A 19,778-nucleotide genomic window follows, 5' to 3' on the forward strand; every position below is an offset into this window, starting at 1 on the left:
GAAGCAGTGCAGGAACTCAAGATGAACAAAGAAATTTCAAGCTCAGATGATGTAGAGAAGTACCTACAGCAGCACGGTTGTACATGGATATTCAATCCTCCTCACACATCGCGCATGGGAGGCAAAATATAAAGCACATTAAAATCATCAGGATATTTTGATGTTTATTGAGATATTTGGATCAGGATATTTGAAATGTTGCTTAAAGGAATATTTCAGGTTCAATACAAGTTTAGCTCAATCGACAGCATTTGAGGCATACTGTTGATTACCACAAAAATTAATTTAGACTCGTTCCTCCTTTTAAAAAAAAAAATAAAAATAAAAAAAAAGCAGCAAAAATCAGGGTTGCAGTGAGGCACTTACAATGGAAGTGAATGGGGCCAATATTTGAACATTCTATTTCAAAAGTATAGCCACAAAACATAAACGATGTGTGTTAACATGATTTTAGTGTGATAAAATCACTTAGAAATCTTTTCTGTGCAAAGTTATAGCCAATTTTACAAATTTGTTACCATGACGATATAATGTCAAACTCTAAAACGACTGTAAAAATGACAATTTAAACAACTTCACAGCTCAAATAATCCCCAAATCTTAACAGAAAAATTTATGCAAGTGCTTTTATAAAATTATTAGCTTCACATTTCTGTTAAAACCCACCAAAAATTGGCCCCATACACTTCCATTGTCCCCACTGACTTCCATTCCAAGTGTCTCACTGTTACCTCGATTTTTGCTTTTTTTTTTTAAAGATAAAGAGGAACAAGTCGAAATTAATTTTTGTGGTAATCAACATTATGTCACAAATGCTGTTTAAGCTTAACTTGTACTGAACCCGGAACATTCCTTTTACTTTATATCAAAGGCAAAGCCATCAAGAATAAATCATAAATATTCAACATATCGATGGAGTTTGCATGCATTGTTGCAGTCCTGAGTGTGTATTTGGTTTGTTTTGTGGGATGAGGGGGCTACAGAGAGCAGTTGAGGTGGGCTATGGCATGATGACATTGTTTACAGATGTTAGACGTGTGGGTGTGAAGACAATGATTGCCGACTTGGGAACATTTATTCAGAGAGCAACAGATCACCATCACCAACAAGAACATGAGTGAGAAAGTTACATTCCCTGGAGGAGGTCAAATTTACTCTTACATTCACAAGTACAGCTGTGAAACAGGCTGATTAGGAAGTATGTGAGAGGAGGTATGGAAAAAGACAAAAGCTAGAAAGAAAAATGAAACAGTGTGGGATATCTGAATCATTAGTGTGACCTTATGATGAGGGGAGATGGAATGGTATAGGTTGAATGATTATGGGTTTTTCAATGGCTGATGCCAATACCTAAAAAGTAGAGTTTCTGATGGACAATATCAGAATCAGAATCAGCTTTATTGCCAAGTATGCTTACACATACAAGGAGTTTATCTTGGTGATAGGAGCTTCCAGTGTACAACAATACAAAAACAATACAAAAACAGCAGCAAGACAGACAATAATAAAAAAGTTATACACATATGTACATACACACAGACACACACATACACATACGTAGTGCAATCTAATACAAATCTGTTATCTGTTATGTACAGTGCAAATACAAATCTGTTATGAACAGTGCAAATGTTTTTTTTTTTGTTTTTTTTTCAGAGGAATGAAATGGCAGAAGAGGTTGGATGTGTTGGATAAATATAAAAAAAGACTAAACTGTGTATTGCACATAGTTATTGCTCAATGGGGCAATTTAACTGTTCATGAGATGGATAGCCTGAGGGAAAAAACTGTTCCTGTGCCTGACGGTTCTGGTGCTCAGAGCTCTGAAGCATTGGCCAGAAGGCAACAGTTCAAAAAGGTAATGGGCAGGGTGAGTGGGGTCCAGAGTGATTTTTTCTCACTCTGGAAGTGTCCTCTCAGCAGTCCGAACTGTCCTTTGTAGTCTTCTGATGTCTGATTTCGTAGCTGAACCAAACCAGACAGTTATTGAAGTGCAGAGGACAGACTCAATGACTGCTGAGTAGAACTGTATCAGCAGCGCCTGTGGCAGGTTGAACATCCTCAACTGGCGAAGGAAGTACAACCTCCACTGGGCCTTTTTCACAATGGAGTCAATGTGGGTCTCCCACTTCAGGTCCTGTGAGATGGTAGTGCCCAGGAACCTGAATGACTCCACTGCTGCCACAGTGCTGTTTAAAATGGTGAGGTGGGTCAGTGTTGGGGTGTTCCTCCTAAAGTCCACAATCATCTCCACCGTTTTGAGCATGTTCAACTCAAGGTTGTTTTGACTGCACCAGACAGCCAGCTGTTCAACCTCCCTTCTGTATGCAGACTCATCGTCATCTCGGATGAGGCTGATGACAGTGGTGTAGTCTGCAAACTTCAGGAGCTTGACAGAGGGGTCCTTGGTGATGCAGTCATTGGTGTAGAGGGAGAAGAGTAGTGGGGAGAGCACACATCCCTAGGGGGCACCAATGCTGATTGTACAGGTGCTGGAAGTGAGTTTCCCCTGTCTCACAAGCTGCTGCCTGTCCGTCTGAAAGCTGGTAATCCACTGACAGATAGACATGGGAACAGAGAGTTGGTGTAATTTATTCTGGAGTATAGCTGGGATGATGGTGTTGAAAGCCGAACTGAAGTCCACAAAAAGGATCCTTGCATATGTCCCTAGTCTGTCCAGATGTTGCAGGATATGATGCAATCCCATGTTGACTGCATCATCCACAGACCTGTTTGCTCGATAAGCAAATTGAAGGGGATCTAGAAAGGGTCCAGTGATGTTCTTCAGGTGGGCCAACACCAGTCTCTCAAATAATTTCATGACCACAGACGTCAGGGTGACAGGTCTGTAGTCATTTAGTCCTGTGATTTTTGGTTTCTTTGGGACAGGAATAATGATTGAGCGTTTGAAGCAGCATGGGACTTCACACTGCTCCAGTGATCTATTGAAGATCTGTGTGAAGATGGGGGCCAGCTGGTAAGCACAGGATCGATGACATGCTGGTGAGACGCCATCTGGGCCTGAAGCTTCAGAAGTGGGTGTGGGGTGTGAGATTGGGCCTTTCAAATCTGCAGTAGAACACATACAGGTCGTCAGCCAGTTGTTAATCCACCACAGGGTTGGGGGTAGGAGTCCTGTAATTTGTGAGTTGTTTCATGCCACTCCACACTGATGCAGGGTTGTTAGCTGAAAACCTGTTTTTCAGCTTCTTTTAGCCAGTCTGATTTCCTTATTCAGTGTGTTCCTGGCCTGATTGTACAAGACTTTATCCCCACCTCTGTAAGCATCCTCTTTGGCCTGACGAAGCTGCCTGAGCTCTGCTGTAAACCACGGTTTGTCGATGTTGAACTTTAAGTCCTAGTAGGAATGCACATATCCTTACAGAAACTGATATACATACAGTAATATGATGTATATAAACAGGGATGATTTAATGCATTAATTCATTGCAATTAATTACATAAAACATAATGTGTTAAAAAAATGAACACAATAAATCATGTCCCCAGACCGTAATAAGGAATATTCCTTATATTTGAGCAATTCAAGCTTAAAGTACCACCTGTTTTCCCCAGGGGGCAGTAAGTGAAACTCCAGTTGTATAGGCAACACGCAGCTTATACAGAGAACAAACCACATTTACTGAGAGCAGACACCAAAAGGACAGTGTCCGAAATCGTCCACTCATTCACTATTTCCTATAGAATAAATGTTTGTAAATAAAAAATGCAATTCTTATTGGATTTACTGCACTCAGCAACCTGTTAACAAATGATGAGATCATTTCAGATTTTAACAGAACAGATTTTTGCAAATAGTATTTTCCAAGACTTTTCCAATAAAGGAATATTCCGGGTTCAATAAAAGTTCAGATCAAACGACAGTATTTATGGCATAATGTTGATTACCACAAAAATAATTTAGACTTGTTCTCTTTAAATAAATAATAATAAAAAAAAAAAGCACAAATTAGGGTAACAGTGAGGCACTTACAATGGAAGTGAATGGGGCCAATTTTTTGAGGGTGTAAAATGGCAGAAGTGTAAAGCTTATAATTTTATAAAATACTTTATTAATTCTTCTGTTAAAACTTGTGTATTATTTGAGCTGTTTAGTAGTTTAAATTGACGTACTTACAGTCATTTTAGGGTTTACGACGTTATGTCATCATGACAACAAAGTTATAAAATTGAATATAACTTTTGACAGAAAATGTTAAGTGATTTTATCACACCAAAATTATGTTAACACACATATTGTTTGTTTTGAGTGTATACTTTTTGAAACAGTGAATATTTGAACATTTACAGATTGTCCCCATTCACTTCCATTGTACGTGTCTCACTGGAACACAGATTTTTGCTTTTTTTTAAAGAAAAGGAGGGACGAGTCGAAATAAATTTTTGTGGTTATCAACATTATGCCATAAATGCTGTCGACTGAGCTTAACTTGTATTGAACCCGGAATATTCCTTAAAGATATTGTATTTATTAATTTCGTTTTTATAAAATACCACTTATAATTTGTAAAAAAAAAAAAAAAATTTGCGGTGAAGTATACAGCAGAAAAGATTAAGTACTTTCCACATTGAATAAGTTAGTTTAAGCACGAACTTGAAAAAGAATTCTGTACTCAATTTAATCATGTAAAAATGTATGCTTTAACTTCCAAGTAAATACAATTTATATTTTTTATTATCCCTAAAATGCATCATGCATCAATCTTAAAGTAGAAACCCTTGTCATATTTAGTTGCTAATTTGAGTTAATTTCACAGGTAAAGTAAAATGTACTTACATTACTTGACCATGTTAAAAAATACTTGAAATGCTAGTACACTTTTAAAAGCATGGCTTAATTCAGTGCTACATTGCTTGAGTAAAATTTAGAGTATTGCAAAGTAAACTTTACTTGAGAATTTCTAATTAAAGCCATTCTTTACTGGAGGTCTTTACTTGAAAATATGGTCTTTAAAATTAACTGGCAATTTCTGTGTGGAATACGTTTCCTAGGGTTTTCCTTTTTTTTTATTAGTAAGTAAACCACTACCAATTGTTTTCAATGTACAACAAAACTAATATGTATTTTTAACTATGCCTTGCCATTCAACCATCCATTTCAATTCAAGTTGGACATGATGAAATGAATGACTTGCAGTTTTGATTCGCTTAAAAGAACGGGCTGATAAAAGTCATTCGTCCGGTAGGAAGCACAGTAATGTTTTGCGCAGTAGATTCAAAATAACCCACTCATAAGAGTCATTCATTCAGGAATTGGACTACAGTAATTGTCACGCTGTATGTTTTGCACAGTAGATTTAAATGAACCGACTCATGAGAGTGGTCACATCACTGGTCACATTACTCGCGCTGCTGATTTAATGACAGTGTTGCAGTGCCGCTGAATAGCGCAACAGAAAACAATATCAGAGTATTTTAGCAAAGTGTTACGTAAGCATTGGCAGAACAATGTAAGTTCAAGAACCATTAAAGAAACCGAAAGTCATTCGTTCAATTATTCAGTTCCCCTAGACACCCTAGTTATTTCACACAACAGGTGCAGTTATCGGCCAATGTGATAATCTTAAAATGGCCAAACATTGGTCAATGTCTATCACACACACGTCTGCGCATGTGTGTTACCTGTGTGTTCTCGGTCTCTGGTTGAGCGATGCAGTGCGTCCAGGACTGTGTTGGCTGCCCAAGCGAGCTGGACTCGTCATGTAATCGTTGGGAACTGTTGGAGGTTTCACCGGCTCAAGTGTTTTATAAGGAGTGTTACGTCTGCGACAGGAGCAAATTAATAAGTGTAGACACATTTTTAAAAACATTCTGTCTGAAAGATATACAATAGTGGTTAGAAACATTTCCATTCTATTAACTGTGACTTCTGATGAAATACTTTCTCTTCTGAAAAGTCTTACCCAAGAGTGCCTCGTCCTGCTAGGGGTGGGCTGGGGGGTTTCTGTGTTGGTGGGTTGGTCCTGGAAAGAGTACCTCCTCTGATTGATGGATTGTTGCCGTGTTGCTGAATGAACAAGCAGAAAGTCTGTTTAAGTATTTAAACAGGTCTTGAACAGGTTACATAATCTAAAAAGATGACTACAGAACTCCATGGAGCTGAGAGGATGGCTTTACCAGACCAAACAATCAACCAAATGTTTAGTTTGGACTACAATTTTAGGCAATTTTTAGATCTTTATACAAAAAGTGAATGCAATAAATGGCTTAAAATTAGAAAGAAAACTTTAATATATATTAGTGGTTGACCAATAGGTGTTTTTCATTGGCCGATATCTAGAGAACAAGATGGCTGATGGTTGATATAATGATAATATATGTACACTAGCAGTCAAAAACCTTGGGCACACCTATTCATTCTTTATTAATACTTATTTCCACTTTTTAGAATAATAGTAAAGTCATCAAAACTTTGAAATAACAAACGGAAGTATGGGAATTACGTAGTGACCAGAAAAAGGTTAAACAAATCAAAACTACACTGATGAGCCAAAATATTATGACCACTCACAGGTGAAGCGAATAACATTGATCATCTCCAAACAAGGCCACATGTCAAGGTCTGGGTATATTAGATGGTAAACGAACAATCAGTTCTCGTAGTCAACGTATTGAATGCAGGAGAAATGGGCAGGAGTAAAGACCTGAACGACTTTGACAAGGGCCAAATTGTTACGGCCAGTCTACTGAGTCAGAACATCTCTGAAACGGCAAGGCTTGTGGGATGCTCCAGGTAAGCAGTGGTGAGTACCTACCGACAGTGGTCCAAGGAGGGACAAACCACAAACCAGCGACAGGGTGTTGGGCGCCCAAGGCTCATCAATGCGCGAGGGCAACAAAGGCTATTCTGTCTGGTCTGAACTGGCAGAAGGTCTACTCTTGCACAAGCCACAGAAAATTTTAATGATGGTTACGGGAGGAATTTGTCATAACACACAGTGAATCGCACTCTGCTGCATATGGGGCTGTGTAGCTGCAGACCGGTCAGAGTGCCCATGATGACCCCTGTCCACCAACGAAAGTGCCTACAATGGGCACATGAGAATTGGAACTGGACCTTGGAGCAGTGGAAGAAGGTTGTCTAGTCCGATGAGTCCCGTTTTCTTTTACATCACGTGAATGGCTGTGTAAGTGTGTGCCGTTTACCTAGAGAAGTGATGGCACCAGGATGGCCCGTGAGAAGACGACAAGCCGGTGGAGGGAGTGTGATTCTCTGGGCAATGTTCTGCTGGGAAACCCTGGGTCCGGCCATTCATGTGGACATCAATTTGACACGTGCCACCTAACTAAACATCATTACAGACCAGATACACCCCTTCATGGCAACGGTATTCCCTGATGGCAGCGGACTCTTTCATTAGGATAATGTGCCCTGCCACACCACACACATTGCTTGGGAATGGTTTGAGGAACATGACAAAGAGTTCAAGATGTTGCCATGGCCTCCAAATTCCCCAGATCTCAAACAGATTGAGCATTTGTGGGATGTGGATTCGCCCAGCACAGCGGCTCTTCCTCACAATTTACTGGACTGGAAGGATCTGCTGCTTATGTCTTAGTGCCAGATACCACAGGACACCTTTAGGGGTCTAGTGGAGTCCATGCCTCGGCGGGTCTGCGCTGTTTTGGTGGTACGCAGAGGATCAACAGCATATTAGGCAGGTGGTCATACGTTTTTGGCTCATCAGTGTATATTATATTTGAGATCTACGAAGTAGGACCCTGATTACATAATCCAGATTACATGTAGACCATTACTACCCAACACTGAATATATACATAGAAATCATTTAATATAATATAATACAATACAAAACAAAAACATCCGGGAAATTAACATTAAAGCGCAAACAACAGTGAAATAAACATTGATGACCATAAAATAAACAAACAATCTGTCTGGAAAGGCCATACAACATAATTACATGTGCAACCAATGATTTGTTTGCATTTGTACTTGATATAGTATTAAAACTAGGGCTGTCTATTGAACACGTTAATTCAGTGCAACTAATTGCATAAAAATTATGTTTTAAAAACTTTACTGTAGTTAGAATTTTCCTACCATCGTAGGAGTTCAAGTTTGAAGACCCACATTCATTTTTTTACAAGTCTCAGTCAGCAGGGCGCAGTCAGGCTATGCACAGCAGGCAGCACAAGATGAGGACGTGTTCTTGTGTTCAAACACAGCTGGACGAAGCCCAACTCCAGATTCTGGGATTTTGAGACGTGTTTTTCTAAGTTTCAAACAACGTTAAACTTAACACAACGTCCTAAAAACGCTTAATGAAGTGACACATCTAAAGTGAGATGCTCCAAAAGTGTCCGTCTGACGAATTCACATAGACGTGTCCTTAGAAAATCCCTTATAATAAATCTATCTCGGACAGACTGACGAATTGCAAAATGGATTGCTGTGGACTGTATGCCAATGAGAGGCTTATGTTCAATAACACAGAAATAAACAATATATTGCATTTTAATGCAACTTTTTGTTTTGCCTATTCAATGCTTTACTTTTCCTCCACAATAATGTAATGTATATTTTATCGGAATAATTATATTCAGTATATATTTAGAATTATTCATAATTAATTAATAATTATATATTGGGGGAAAAATTATGGGGGGGGGGGGGGGGGGGCGCTTTCTCTGCAAATATTGATATATGCGATTAATCGGTATATAATATAATTAATTTTATTATACATTTTTAATAAGATTGACAGCCCTAGTTTTATATTCAGTTAAATTCATACAGCCATGTAAGACAAATCACCTTAATTGGGATGAACTGGGATTGAAGCTTGAGCTACAACTACAACACATATGCAGAGGTTATGAGGGAGGAATTAACGTGGGAATATAAGTATTTAACAGGATCACGGGGGGGGGTTTGGGGGAGGGTCAATGGATAAGTACACTTACCTTGGCTTTAAGCCACTGCCGTGAGCAGCATAAAAATAGAAATTGATTTATAGAACGAGAGAAAGAGAAATGAGGGAGAGAAAGAGGGAGAGAAAGAGAGAAGCACGTCAAAATCATCATGTCTCAGTTCAGAGCTCTTGAAGCAGGACAAAAGCACTTGAAACCTCCAAACCTGCATTTCAGCTCACTAGAGCTGAGATGAGCAGTGATAAAATGCTTTTTCCTTACAGTAAAACACAATAATTAAACTTCTAAAAGACCCAATTTACACAGAAACACTGAAGTGTGCATTGTCTCCTGCAGAACTGCTGAATCTGCGTTGTCGCGATGAAAGGCCATTGTCAAAGGCATGTGCAGTGACTGTTCTGCACTACAGTGGCACATTAATAATGCACTGTCCCCTATGAAGTGTTTTTTTTTTTTTTTGGTCATAATTTTTGTCTTTTGACAAAAACACCTTTTAAATTTAGTCAATATTTCATCAAGTCATGTTTGTTCATTTTAGTAAATTTTACTCTGACTAAAATGGTATATAATTTTAGTAGACAAAAAAAAAAAAAAAACGCGTCAAACTGTAACAGACCAAAATATAAAATATTCAAATATTTAGAAAAATTTAAAAATTACTTACAACTATTAAACATATATCAAACATATTAAAGATTAATATGATTTATAATAAGTAACATTAACAAGTAACAATAAGTAACATGAGAAAATGGTCAAGAAAAGCTGATCTCCTGAAATAACGGCATATAATGAATATAGTGAAGTATTAGCTACTTTTTAAAAGTTACTCTGTTGTGAATTCCTCACACTTACAAGTTTAGTATATTGCATTCCGTTTTGTTTAGCAAGTTATGCATTCTGACTAGCGTGTAACTTAGTTCAACTTCACTTGGTTCATTTGCTTCATTGTCTGTTCTAATATTGCGTTTATGTTGTGGATACAGCGGATTAATGTCGCATTCAAGTTCACCGGTTCATTCAAACCGATTATCGATATAATGCATCTTTTTCATGTCATCTTCGTTATGATTGACAATATCAAAAAACCCTTTGTCAACCAACATTTTTGTCACTAATAACACCTAATGATCGTTGACACCTTCGTTATCATTGACAAAATCAAAAACCCATTGTCAAAGAATATTTTTGTCAGTAATGACACCTAGACTGAGCTTCTAGTCCACTCGGAGGCCGAGATATTCGATGAAACAATGGACTGAAAATTAGATTGAATGTCTATGGATGAGCACATCTATGAGGGCTAAAATGTTTTAGAGCACCACCTACATTTCAGATCGGCATTTTGAGACAGAAGATTCATTTTTCTAGTACTTGCTGCCATTTAGTGGAATAAAATAAGACTATATGCAGAGAGTCAGGGTGAACAGAACCAGAATTACATGCTTACAAATGTTAGGACAAAACAAAAAACTATATTAATCATAAGATTGTAAACATATACAATATTATTTATGAATAATTGGGAGTCTTTTTTTTTATTTGTGGGGGTTTCTGAAAAAATTAGACCAATTTTTGTCAATTAGTCCACAGTATGTGTAAATGGCGAGCTTTTAAACTTGAGTGTGAAAAATTGCAGGCGGCAGCCCAAAAATGCACCAGAGTTGAAGAGGTTAATACAAAAGCTACACACAAAATGTGCTCGCCCATAGACCTTCAATTTAATTTTCATTTCATAGATGTTCTAAACTCAATAAGAACAAAAACAACACTGGTATCGGATCGGGATCGGCAGATACTGAGTTCACGTATCAGAATCGGAAGAGAAAAAATTGTATCGTACCATCCCTAGTTTGTATTTGATGTCTTCCAAATACCATTTCACTTTGCGATTCTTTTGAAAATCTTACAAACTGTGGTATTAGGGCAACAAAATAAACAGTACTGAACTTCATTTGATGTATGATTTGTCTATTTAAGTGCTATTTTAAAGACTTTTAAAGTCATATTAATATTTCTAGCACATGGCCACTAGGTGATTTGCGACGTGAATGTTTTTTAGGCCTTATTTTTTTTATTTCATGTAACAAATGCAGAAGTGATGGTTATCTATGAAAATTTCAGATTCTAAGCTTTAAAACGATACCCCATATGCCGGACTTGTGCAGTCGGACATTAACATAGACTTAAACATAAACGCTTTCGTGACATAGCAACCCCTTTTGGACCCGCAGAGTTGAAGAGGTTAAGGAGTATTTTTCGAAACACAGCATCGCTGTTTTGCATGTAGATTTTTACTATTTCTTTGTATTGCACACAGATCGAGTGAGCGAAGACAATTGTACACACTCTCCTAGAATGTCTTCTCTCTTAGAAAAACCGTCGGGAAGTCGGATTCATTTTAGTAAATAGCTTCATTTGGACCGTTCTTTTCAATGAACCACTTTACAAAACTGATTCGCCAATTTAATTGAGTTTTCAAGATTTCAAGCTGGTTTTAAGGACCAGATATTGCCCGTCAGGGAAACGTACATGCAGTGTTCATTTACATCTCTGTGGAATCAGCAGAGAGCACAATCCTCTCTCAGCCAGACAGAAATACAGCTTTAATATATCAAACTCTTGACAGCTCCAAAATCCTCCACGCTTAAAACTGCAAAAGCACTCAGGATAATGTTCAATGAAACAGATACACGAATGGGGAAGGGAAGTTAACGAAATTAAAGAAAACCTTTTCAAAACAACATCCGAGAACACCTCTGCATTCCTGAGACTGCTGACTAAATAAATCTCATCTTTTGCAAACAGTCAATTTGGCCAAAGATGCTGTAATCCGCCCTGTTAGGTGACTCAGGGTTACGGATTCTGCTGAACATCAAGTCACCGTCAAAAGGTGCAATAAAATATTGCTGGGATTTTCTGTCACAGATGTACGTACTGTACACTTGGCTCAATACTAAAATTATGGCTTTGGTACGATACCAGGTTTGGTGGTACTTATATATTGATACTAAATTGATACCTGATTTCATTTTAAATATGATGCATGTACTGTAATTGTTGGTAGAAACAGCTGTTATCAGACAGTAAAAGTTAAGTCCTCTGCTTCATTCAGTTTCCATTCTGGTCACTGAAACAAGGCCAGAATAGTTTAATCTATCAATAGGGATAAACTGCCAGTGGTCATACAGCCATCTTTATTCAAACAATGGTTAGCTTTAACCTCAATAAATGTAAACATGTACATTAGTATTGATCATGTGTGAGGCACATTCTGTAAATGCCTGTTATTGATTGGCTGTTGGGTGGCAGGCGTCACTGAAGCACTAATCCTACGTGAATGTCAATGACACTCACAATCCCAGCAGATTAATCACAGATTGAGGGTGCTTCTGTCACTGGGTCAAATGTTATTACATGTTATTACACACCAGCACAGCAGATAACATTGATGCATGCTGTCAACACATTGTAAAGCTGGAATGAGGACTACATACACTGTTGGATTGTTCTTCCTTTTTTCACAGGGAGTTTATTTCAAAATGAAAATCTAGGCCTATTTTAACGGTTTTTTTTGTTTTTTTTTTAACTAGAAGTAATGACGTGATGATTAACATTTTACTGTTGCATTTTTGCCCACAATTCGAAAAAGAAAATATGAATTTTTACTGCTTTTATAATAAAAGGAGAGTGGTTTCAAAAGAGCTTTAAAAGCAATATACTCAGCAGATAACAACTTTATTTTGATCTTGTCCTTACACAAAGCTATTGTTGGGCTTCAAAAGACTTGGAATATAGCACAAGAGCCATATGAACTACATTTATGGTGTTTTTTATTTTATTTTTTATTATTTTTGTACATTTGACAGTCTATCGAAGCCAGTTTCTGCCCAAGAGAATAAAAACAAATAAATAAAAAAATAATCTGACTTTATACCTCACAATTGTGACTTTATTTCTCACAATTGCGTATATCACAATTAACAATTAATTAATAAATTGCAAGAAATGGTCACAATTACGAGATAAAAACACACTATTGCGACTATTTCTTGCAATTTCGGATGTATATCTTACAATTGCGAATATTTATTGGAAATGCATATCTATACCTCGCAATTGCACCTATTTCTCTCAACTGTACCTTTAAATCTTGCAACTGTGACTTTATTTCTGGCAACTGCAACTATTTCTCGTAATTCCATTTTTATATCTCAAAAGTATGACTTTATTTCTTGCTATTGTGTATCTGTCATTTGTTACTTTATTTCGCAATTTAATACCTCATACTTGCGTTTTTATTTCGCAATTACAAGTTTATATCTTGCAACTGCATGTTTATATCTCACAATTTATTGTTTATATCTCACAATTGTGAACATATTTTGGAATTGTTTGTTTATATCTCGTAATTGTGAACGTATCTTGGAATTGTGTGTTTATATCTCATAACGGCTACCATTTCCCGCCATTGTAACTTAAAGTCTTGTAAATGTGACTTTATATCTTGCAATTGTAACTATTTCTGGCAATTGTGACACAATTTCTCATAATTACGTTTATATCTCAAAATTATGACTATTTCTCGCAATTGCATTTTACTCATTTGTAACTATTTCTTTAATACATTGTAATTGCATTTTTATTTCACAATTACAAGTTTATATCTCGCAATTTAGAGTTTATATCTCACAATTGTGAATAAATCTTGCAATTGCGCATCTATATCTTGCAATTGCGACTATTTCTATCAATTGCAACTTCATTTCTGGCAATTGGAACTTTATTTCTCGTAATTGCATGTTTTACCTCAAACTTGTGCCTATATTTCTTGTAATTGCGACTTTCTCGTCATCGTGTTTCTCTCATTTGTGCTTTTATTTTGTAATTTTATATCTCGTAATTGAGTTTATATTTCGCAATTACAACGTTATTTCTCGCAAACTCGCAGTTGCTAGAAGTCACAACTGTAAAATATAAATTCATAATTATAAGAATTTATCAGAATTACTTCTTTATTTCCTTCTTCCATTTCGGGATCCGGATTCCATACTGGTCACCATATGCCTGAATGATTTTGGGTGAACTATTCCTTTAATGTGTCATTGTGGCTTTTTGCAGACCTGTCCCTATTTATTGCTACTTTAGAGGACAACAGCACTGCACAAATTCAACTGATTGATTATTGAATGGGGATAAACAGAGGGTTTAGACAGATAGAGATCTGAACACAGGCTGGGTTTTTGGAGTCTGATCTCATTACAGATGTCTACCTCTCTGTGCTCTCAAAGACACATGGCCACCACTACATTTTGGAAGCGGTTTACAAATTTGTATTTTGCCAAATGTATTTAGAAGAGTAGACAATCAGAGACAAAACAATCAGGACATTTTTTTCCCACCACTGATGCTGATAAAGAACATTGGAAATTTGTGAAGAGATGTTTTTTAAATGTTTTGTCAGCTGAACGATTGACAACATATTGAAAAACTGTCCTTTGATCCCTCGCAGCCTTGTTTTTATTCGTGTTAAATTAAATATGCTGTCTACCCTAAAAATTTCCAGGGTAATGGTCCATGGTCAGATTGGAAACAGAGGATAAAAGACACGAAAGATGGTGAGTTCTTTACCTTGACTCCATGGCCCACATCATCCAGTGCTGTGAAGTCGATGGGTTTCCTGATGTATCTCACCGGCCGCTCCATGTTTCCTGGAGCGATGATCTTATGAGTCCTTGATGTGTTCTTATTTGTTGTCAAGATGCCAATCTCTCGCCGGGCAACCTTTTCCTTATGGATGTCCACCGTCTAATGAAGAAGATAAGACAAAATAAATAAATAATAAATAAATAAATAAAGGGTGAAATGAGTGACAACAAAGTCCAGGAAGTCAGTTTATAATTAGGGGGGCAAGCAGTGAAGCTGCTGGAACCCTATTGTAATTGTACTGATTTTCTTCTTTTTCTTCTTTTTTTTTTCTGCCCTAAAAAGTGTCTGGGAGTCAGAGACCGTAAGTTGTGGAGACACCAAACTTGGGAGGATGATCCCAAATCACTACTCAGGCGCACAAATGCACACCCATCTGACCATAGGTGGTGCTATAATAACCACTTTTACGTTTTGACTCATATCTCTGCAACCGTAAGGGCTAGAATCAAAACTATTGATTCCTCTGATTCATTGAGTCAAGCCCTACAAAATGTATATCTCCAACTTCATTTCCGTCTATAAATCGAACTCCTCCTAGACCAGGGGTTGGGATCCTTATTTCACTAAATAGACCATTTTTTTATTTTTGGTTGATGCATTTTTTCAAAAGAGCCATAGCACAAACGAATAATTTACTATTTTCAAAAACAACGTTTTTCAATAAAATAAAATGTTTATATTGCCCATAGACTACTCAAACACAAAAACAAACAAATATGCAAACATTTATAGGTAACATGTTGCAATATGGAATTGAGTACACGTGTTTGTGCAGGTCTCCATAAAATTACTTCATTTTACAATTGTTCATGAAAAATGTAACTTCCCTTTGGGGCTGGGTGATATGTAAAAAATATTTTAACGATGATTGCCTTTAGAATATCGTGATATTCAACTGCCAGCCCCCCCTGCCAAGGGTCGGTGAATATTTGAGCTTTATTGATTTTGCTTTAAAAATTCAATTAATTTATTGAAACACAAAAAACTTAAAAAGACATTTCTAAATTCAAATAGCACTTTAAACTAAACGAAAAAGCAATTAAAATAACGAAGTGATTAAAAAATCTTATATAACCACCTCCCCAAATCCAAACATTTACCTTCTCCAACGGCCCCATTTGCTATCACGCAAGCATCTGTCAATGACACCAGGTGAAAAATTACTAATAGCCTACAAATTAAGAACTAAAGACAATTATAAATGTAAATATAATTATAATAATCATCAAAATAAATATGCCTAATAAATTTCCATGTGTTCCCAAAAAATGCTGCCAAATGTGTGTTCTGATCGAACGTGTTTTTATTGAGTTTTGGTTATACAGTTAATGCTGCCTAAAGAAAAGAAAAGAAAACTACATTTTAGGTTCAAGGTGTCTTGTATTATTTTATGATTTAATCACTTTCGTCTTTAATGCAAAGATATATATCACTGAACCTGCAGAGTTGCGTTCACAATGAATGTTAACCGCGAAATAAAGCAAATTAAATTCGCAGCACCTCACGAGATGATCGGGGATAATTTGCAGCATTCTCATAGACTACTTTATTCTTGCAAACAGTTTTCAGTCGAATTAAACAGAGAAAAAAAAAGGAGTGATAACTCTTTACATGCACTTGTTTCACTAGAAAGGGTCCAGCTGCACGCCTCTGTACAAACAGCGAATCAGACACAAGCACTGACGGTTTTTCTTTTGTCTGTTCTTAAAGTTAATAGATCAATAATTATTGGGATACTGCTGTAAATACTTATAAAATTGAGATCTGGGAATCCCAAAATTTTGAACCAAATTTTCAAAAGGTCTCAACACTCCACTCTCATATAGGTCACTGTGTGTATTAACCCCCCTCACAATCCAATCTGACCAACAGAAAGGGGACTTATTAATGCATAGTTTAGGGTTCTGCCATATGCTCGAGGCTACGTTTAAATAAATATCCAAAATTAAACACTCTGGACACTTTTGTCCATATCGAGTGTAAATGCAAAATAACGGGGTGTGACTTAACTTCTCTGATTAATTTGAACGAAAGGCTATGCAGAGGTGAGATAGGGGCAAGAACTTCCTTTTCAATACAAAACCAGGGAGGGGCTCTCTCAGGTGGAAGTGACAATGAGCCAAATGTCTGAGACCGAACGCATAATAATAAAACAAAATCTTGGGTAGGCCTAATCCACCTTTGTCAATCGGCCTATGTAACTTATTGAAGTTTAACCATGCCCGCTTACCATTCCAAATAAAGGACTTCGCTATGCTATCAAATTGCTTGAAATAAGAGAGGGGGACATCTACAGGGAGAGATTGTAGCAGGTAGTTGAATTTTGGAATACAGTTCATTTTAATTACATTAACCTTCCCAATCGTCAATAAGTGTAATGAAGCCCACCTGTCCACATCATTCGAAAACCTTTTTATTAAGGGATCAAAATTAACTCTGACTAAATCAGACAAATTTGATGGGAATAAAATTCCCAAATACTTAATGCCCTGTTTAAGCCACTGGAAGGCACCCGGCTGGAAGGCTGTTACTGGACAGTATGCTGTCAAAGCCAAAGCTTTGGATTTTGTATCCTGAGAACTTGGAAAAGGAATTAATAATTCTGTGGAGGCAAGGCATAGATTTTAGTGGGGTCGGAGATGAATAATAAAATATCATCTGCATAAAACAGAAGCTTATGCACCACACCTCCCGACGTCACCCCTGGAAAATCATCCTCCTTTCTTATTTGCGATTGCTAATGGTTCCAGGGCAAGACAGAACAATAATGGGGAAAGAGGGCAACCCTGCCGAATGCCCCTATTCAGAGTAAAATAATCTGAAATTAATCCATTTGTTTGTACCGCTGCTACGGGGTGTTTATAAAATAACTTAATCCAACCAATAAATGTACTCCCGAACCCATACATTTCCAAAATCTTAAAAAGATAATCCCATTCTACCATATCAAACGCCTTTTCGGCATCAAGTGAGATGGCAGCAACCGGAGACTGATCAGTCGCTACTGACCACATGATATTGATGAGACGCCTAATGTTATCAGAAGAGCTGCGGCCCCGAATAAACCCCACCTGATCTATATGTATAAGAGATGTCATAACTTTACTTAATCGGTTGGCCAACATTTTTGACAACATTTTTACATCTAGCTGGATCAGGGAGATAAGACGGCAACTTTTACACTCGTTTGGATCTTTATCCTTTTTAAGAATCAGACTGATCCGGGCTTGTGTCACGGTTGGGGGAAGCTTTCCATTCTTTAATGATTCCGTATAAACTTCTAACAAAAGTGGAGCCAGTTCTGTAGCATAGGATCTAGAAAATTCTGCGGCAAAACCATCTGGCCCCGGAGACTTGCCAGTAGACAGGGACTTAATTACCTCGTCAAGCTCCTCCAAGGTTATCTCAGAATCAAGAGCATTTTTTTGCTCAGTCTTCAGTTTAGGAAGATCTAATGGTTCCACAAAGTTTCTATTGTCTTCATCAGAAGATGTGGAACCATAAAGATCAAGACAGAATTCTTTAAAGGCATTATTAATATCAATGGCTGAGGTAAAAATTTCACCACTAGCAGATTTCACTGAGGGAATGGTAGAAAAAGACTCTCTGCTTTATATATCTAGCCAAAAGCTTCCCTGCTTTGTCCCCCAACTCGAAGTATGACTGTCTTGCCCTGAATAACCAAAACTCCACTTTCTGTGACAAAATAGTATAATATCTATATTTCAATCCGGTCAATTCTCTGAGGCCATCAGATGACATACGGCGCTTCAGCTCTGTCTCTGCACTTTTAATATTTCCTTCCAACTCCACGAGTTCTCGTGCTTTGGATTTTTTGGTGAATGAGGCATACTGTATGATCCGACCTCAAAGAACCGCCTTAAGTGCCTCCCAAGCCACGCCCACAGAGGATAACGAGGACCAGTTGGTCTCCATATAAACACTGATTTTAGTCTTTAACATTTGCTGGAAATCAGGATTTTGCAAAAGGTATACATTAAGGCGCCAGCTATATGATTTCTTTTTCTCCTTATGTGGCAACACCTCTAAACTCACCAGGGCGTGATCTGAGACTGAAATGTTTCCAATTGAGCAATCAACAACAGATGAAATAAGGGATTTGGATATTAAAAAAAAAAAAAATCTATTCTAGAATAAATCTTATGGACTGATGAATAAAAATGTATAGTCTCTACCAGATGGGTTCAAAAGTCTTCAAATATCTGTGAGACCGAGATTTTTACACATCCTGTGAAGCGTCAATGTTGCTCTGGGGGCTTACACACTTTTGCTTCACTATGATCAAGGACTGAGTCCATAAAAAGATTAAAGTCTCCTCCCAATATTATATCATGAGGGGTGCCAGCAGCTTGCAACATCCCTTCAAGATCCATAAAATAGCCCTGATCATCAGCGTTAGGTGCGTAAATATTAGCCAAAATCAGACTTTGCCCCTGAATTTCTGCTAAAACAATAATGACTCTTCCTAATTTATCATTAAACTGTTTGAGAAATTTGAATTGTAAATGTTTATTTACCAATATAATGACTCCCTTCCTCTTACTTGAGCCAACACTAAAGAAAACATGTCCGCCCCATATCTTCCCAAATTTTTCAGCTTCCTCCGGGGAAAGATGTGTTTCTTGAAGAAACACTATAATCATGCAGATGACATAATTCCAATGTCCAACTAAAATACTCCACAAATCATACTCCAGCCAACAGGAGGCATAAGCACAAGGAACTGACAGATTCATCCATAACTGTCCCAAAGTAATGTTATTTAACAAAGAAAGCTCCAACCGCTAGGCGGAACCAGCACAAAGGAAACGAAACACGCATCCCGGTTCCACGGATGGTCAAGAGTCAATTCACTCGGAGGCCGCATAAAAGTATATCCCATGATTTACACAGTCCACCAACTTTATAAAAAGACATCTTTTGTGTGGGCATGTAGATATTTTGCGGTCATCCATTCATTGTAAAAGTGATCTTCCATCAATGCAAAAGTTTCTTTAAGGAAAAGTTTGAATCCACAAAACAAAACAAAACTCCAACCGCTCAGCGGAGCCAACGCAAAAGGAAACAAAAATGGTGCCCAGCTTCCTCCGAAAGTCAGAGTAGTACAGTGAGTCAATCCACTCACAAGAAAA

The 19,778-nt window shown here is 37.4% G+C and overlaps 1 protein-coding gene across 10 annotated transcripts in view; it reads right to left on the reverse strand.

The window, feature by feature from the left end:
* LOC127432026 (abl interactor 1) overlaps positions 1-19,778 on the reverse strand; it is a 95,350-nt gene that overhangs the window by 34,406 nt on the left and 41,166 nt on the right. For 6 of the 10 annotated variants that reach the window (XM_051682779.1, XM_051682782.1, XM_051682783.1 and 3 more), the window contains 4 exons: positions 14,548-14,724; positions 8,950-8,964; positions 5,925-6,028; positions 5,644-5,784 (listed from right to left, as the gene is read on the reverse strand). In XM_051682779.1, coding sequence (XP_051538739.1) covers positions 5,644-5,784; positions 5,925-6,028; positions 8,950-8,964; positions 14,548-14,724 — 437 coding nt within the window. The remainder of the gene's footprint in view (positions 1-5,643; positions 5,785-5,924; positions 6,029-8,949; positions 8,965-14,547; positions 14,725-19,778) is intronic. The other 4 variants (XM_051682781.1, XM_051682788.1, XM_051682784.1 and 1 more) reach the window with 1 other exon arrangement.

This window comes from Myxocyprinus asiaticus, chromosome 41 (assembly GCF_019703515.2).
Source record: "Myxocyprinus asiaticus isolate MX2 ecotype Aquarium Trade chromosome 41, UBuf_Myxa_2, whole genome shotgun sequence".
NCBI classification, from domain to species: Eukaryota; Metazoa; Chordata; class Actinopteri; order Cypriniformes; family Catostomidae; genus Myxocyprinus; species Myxocyprinus asiaticus.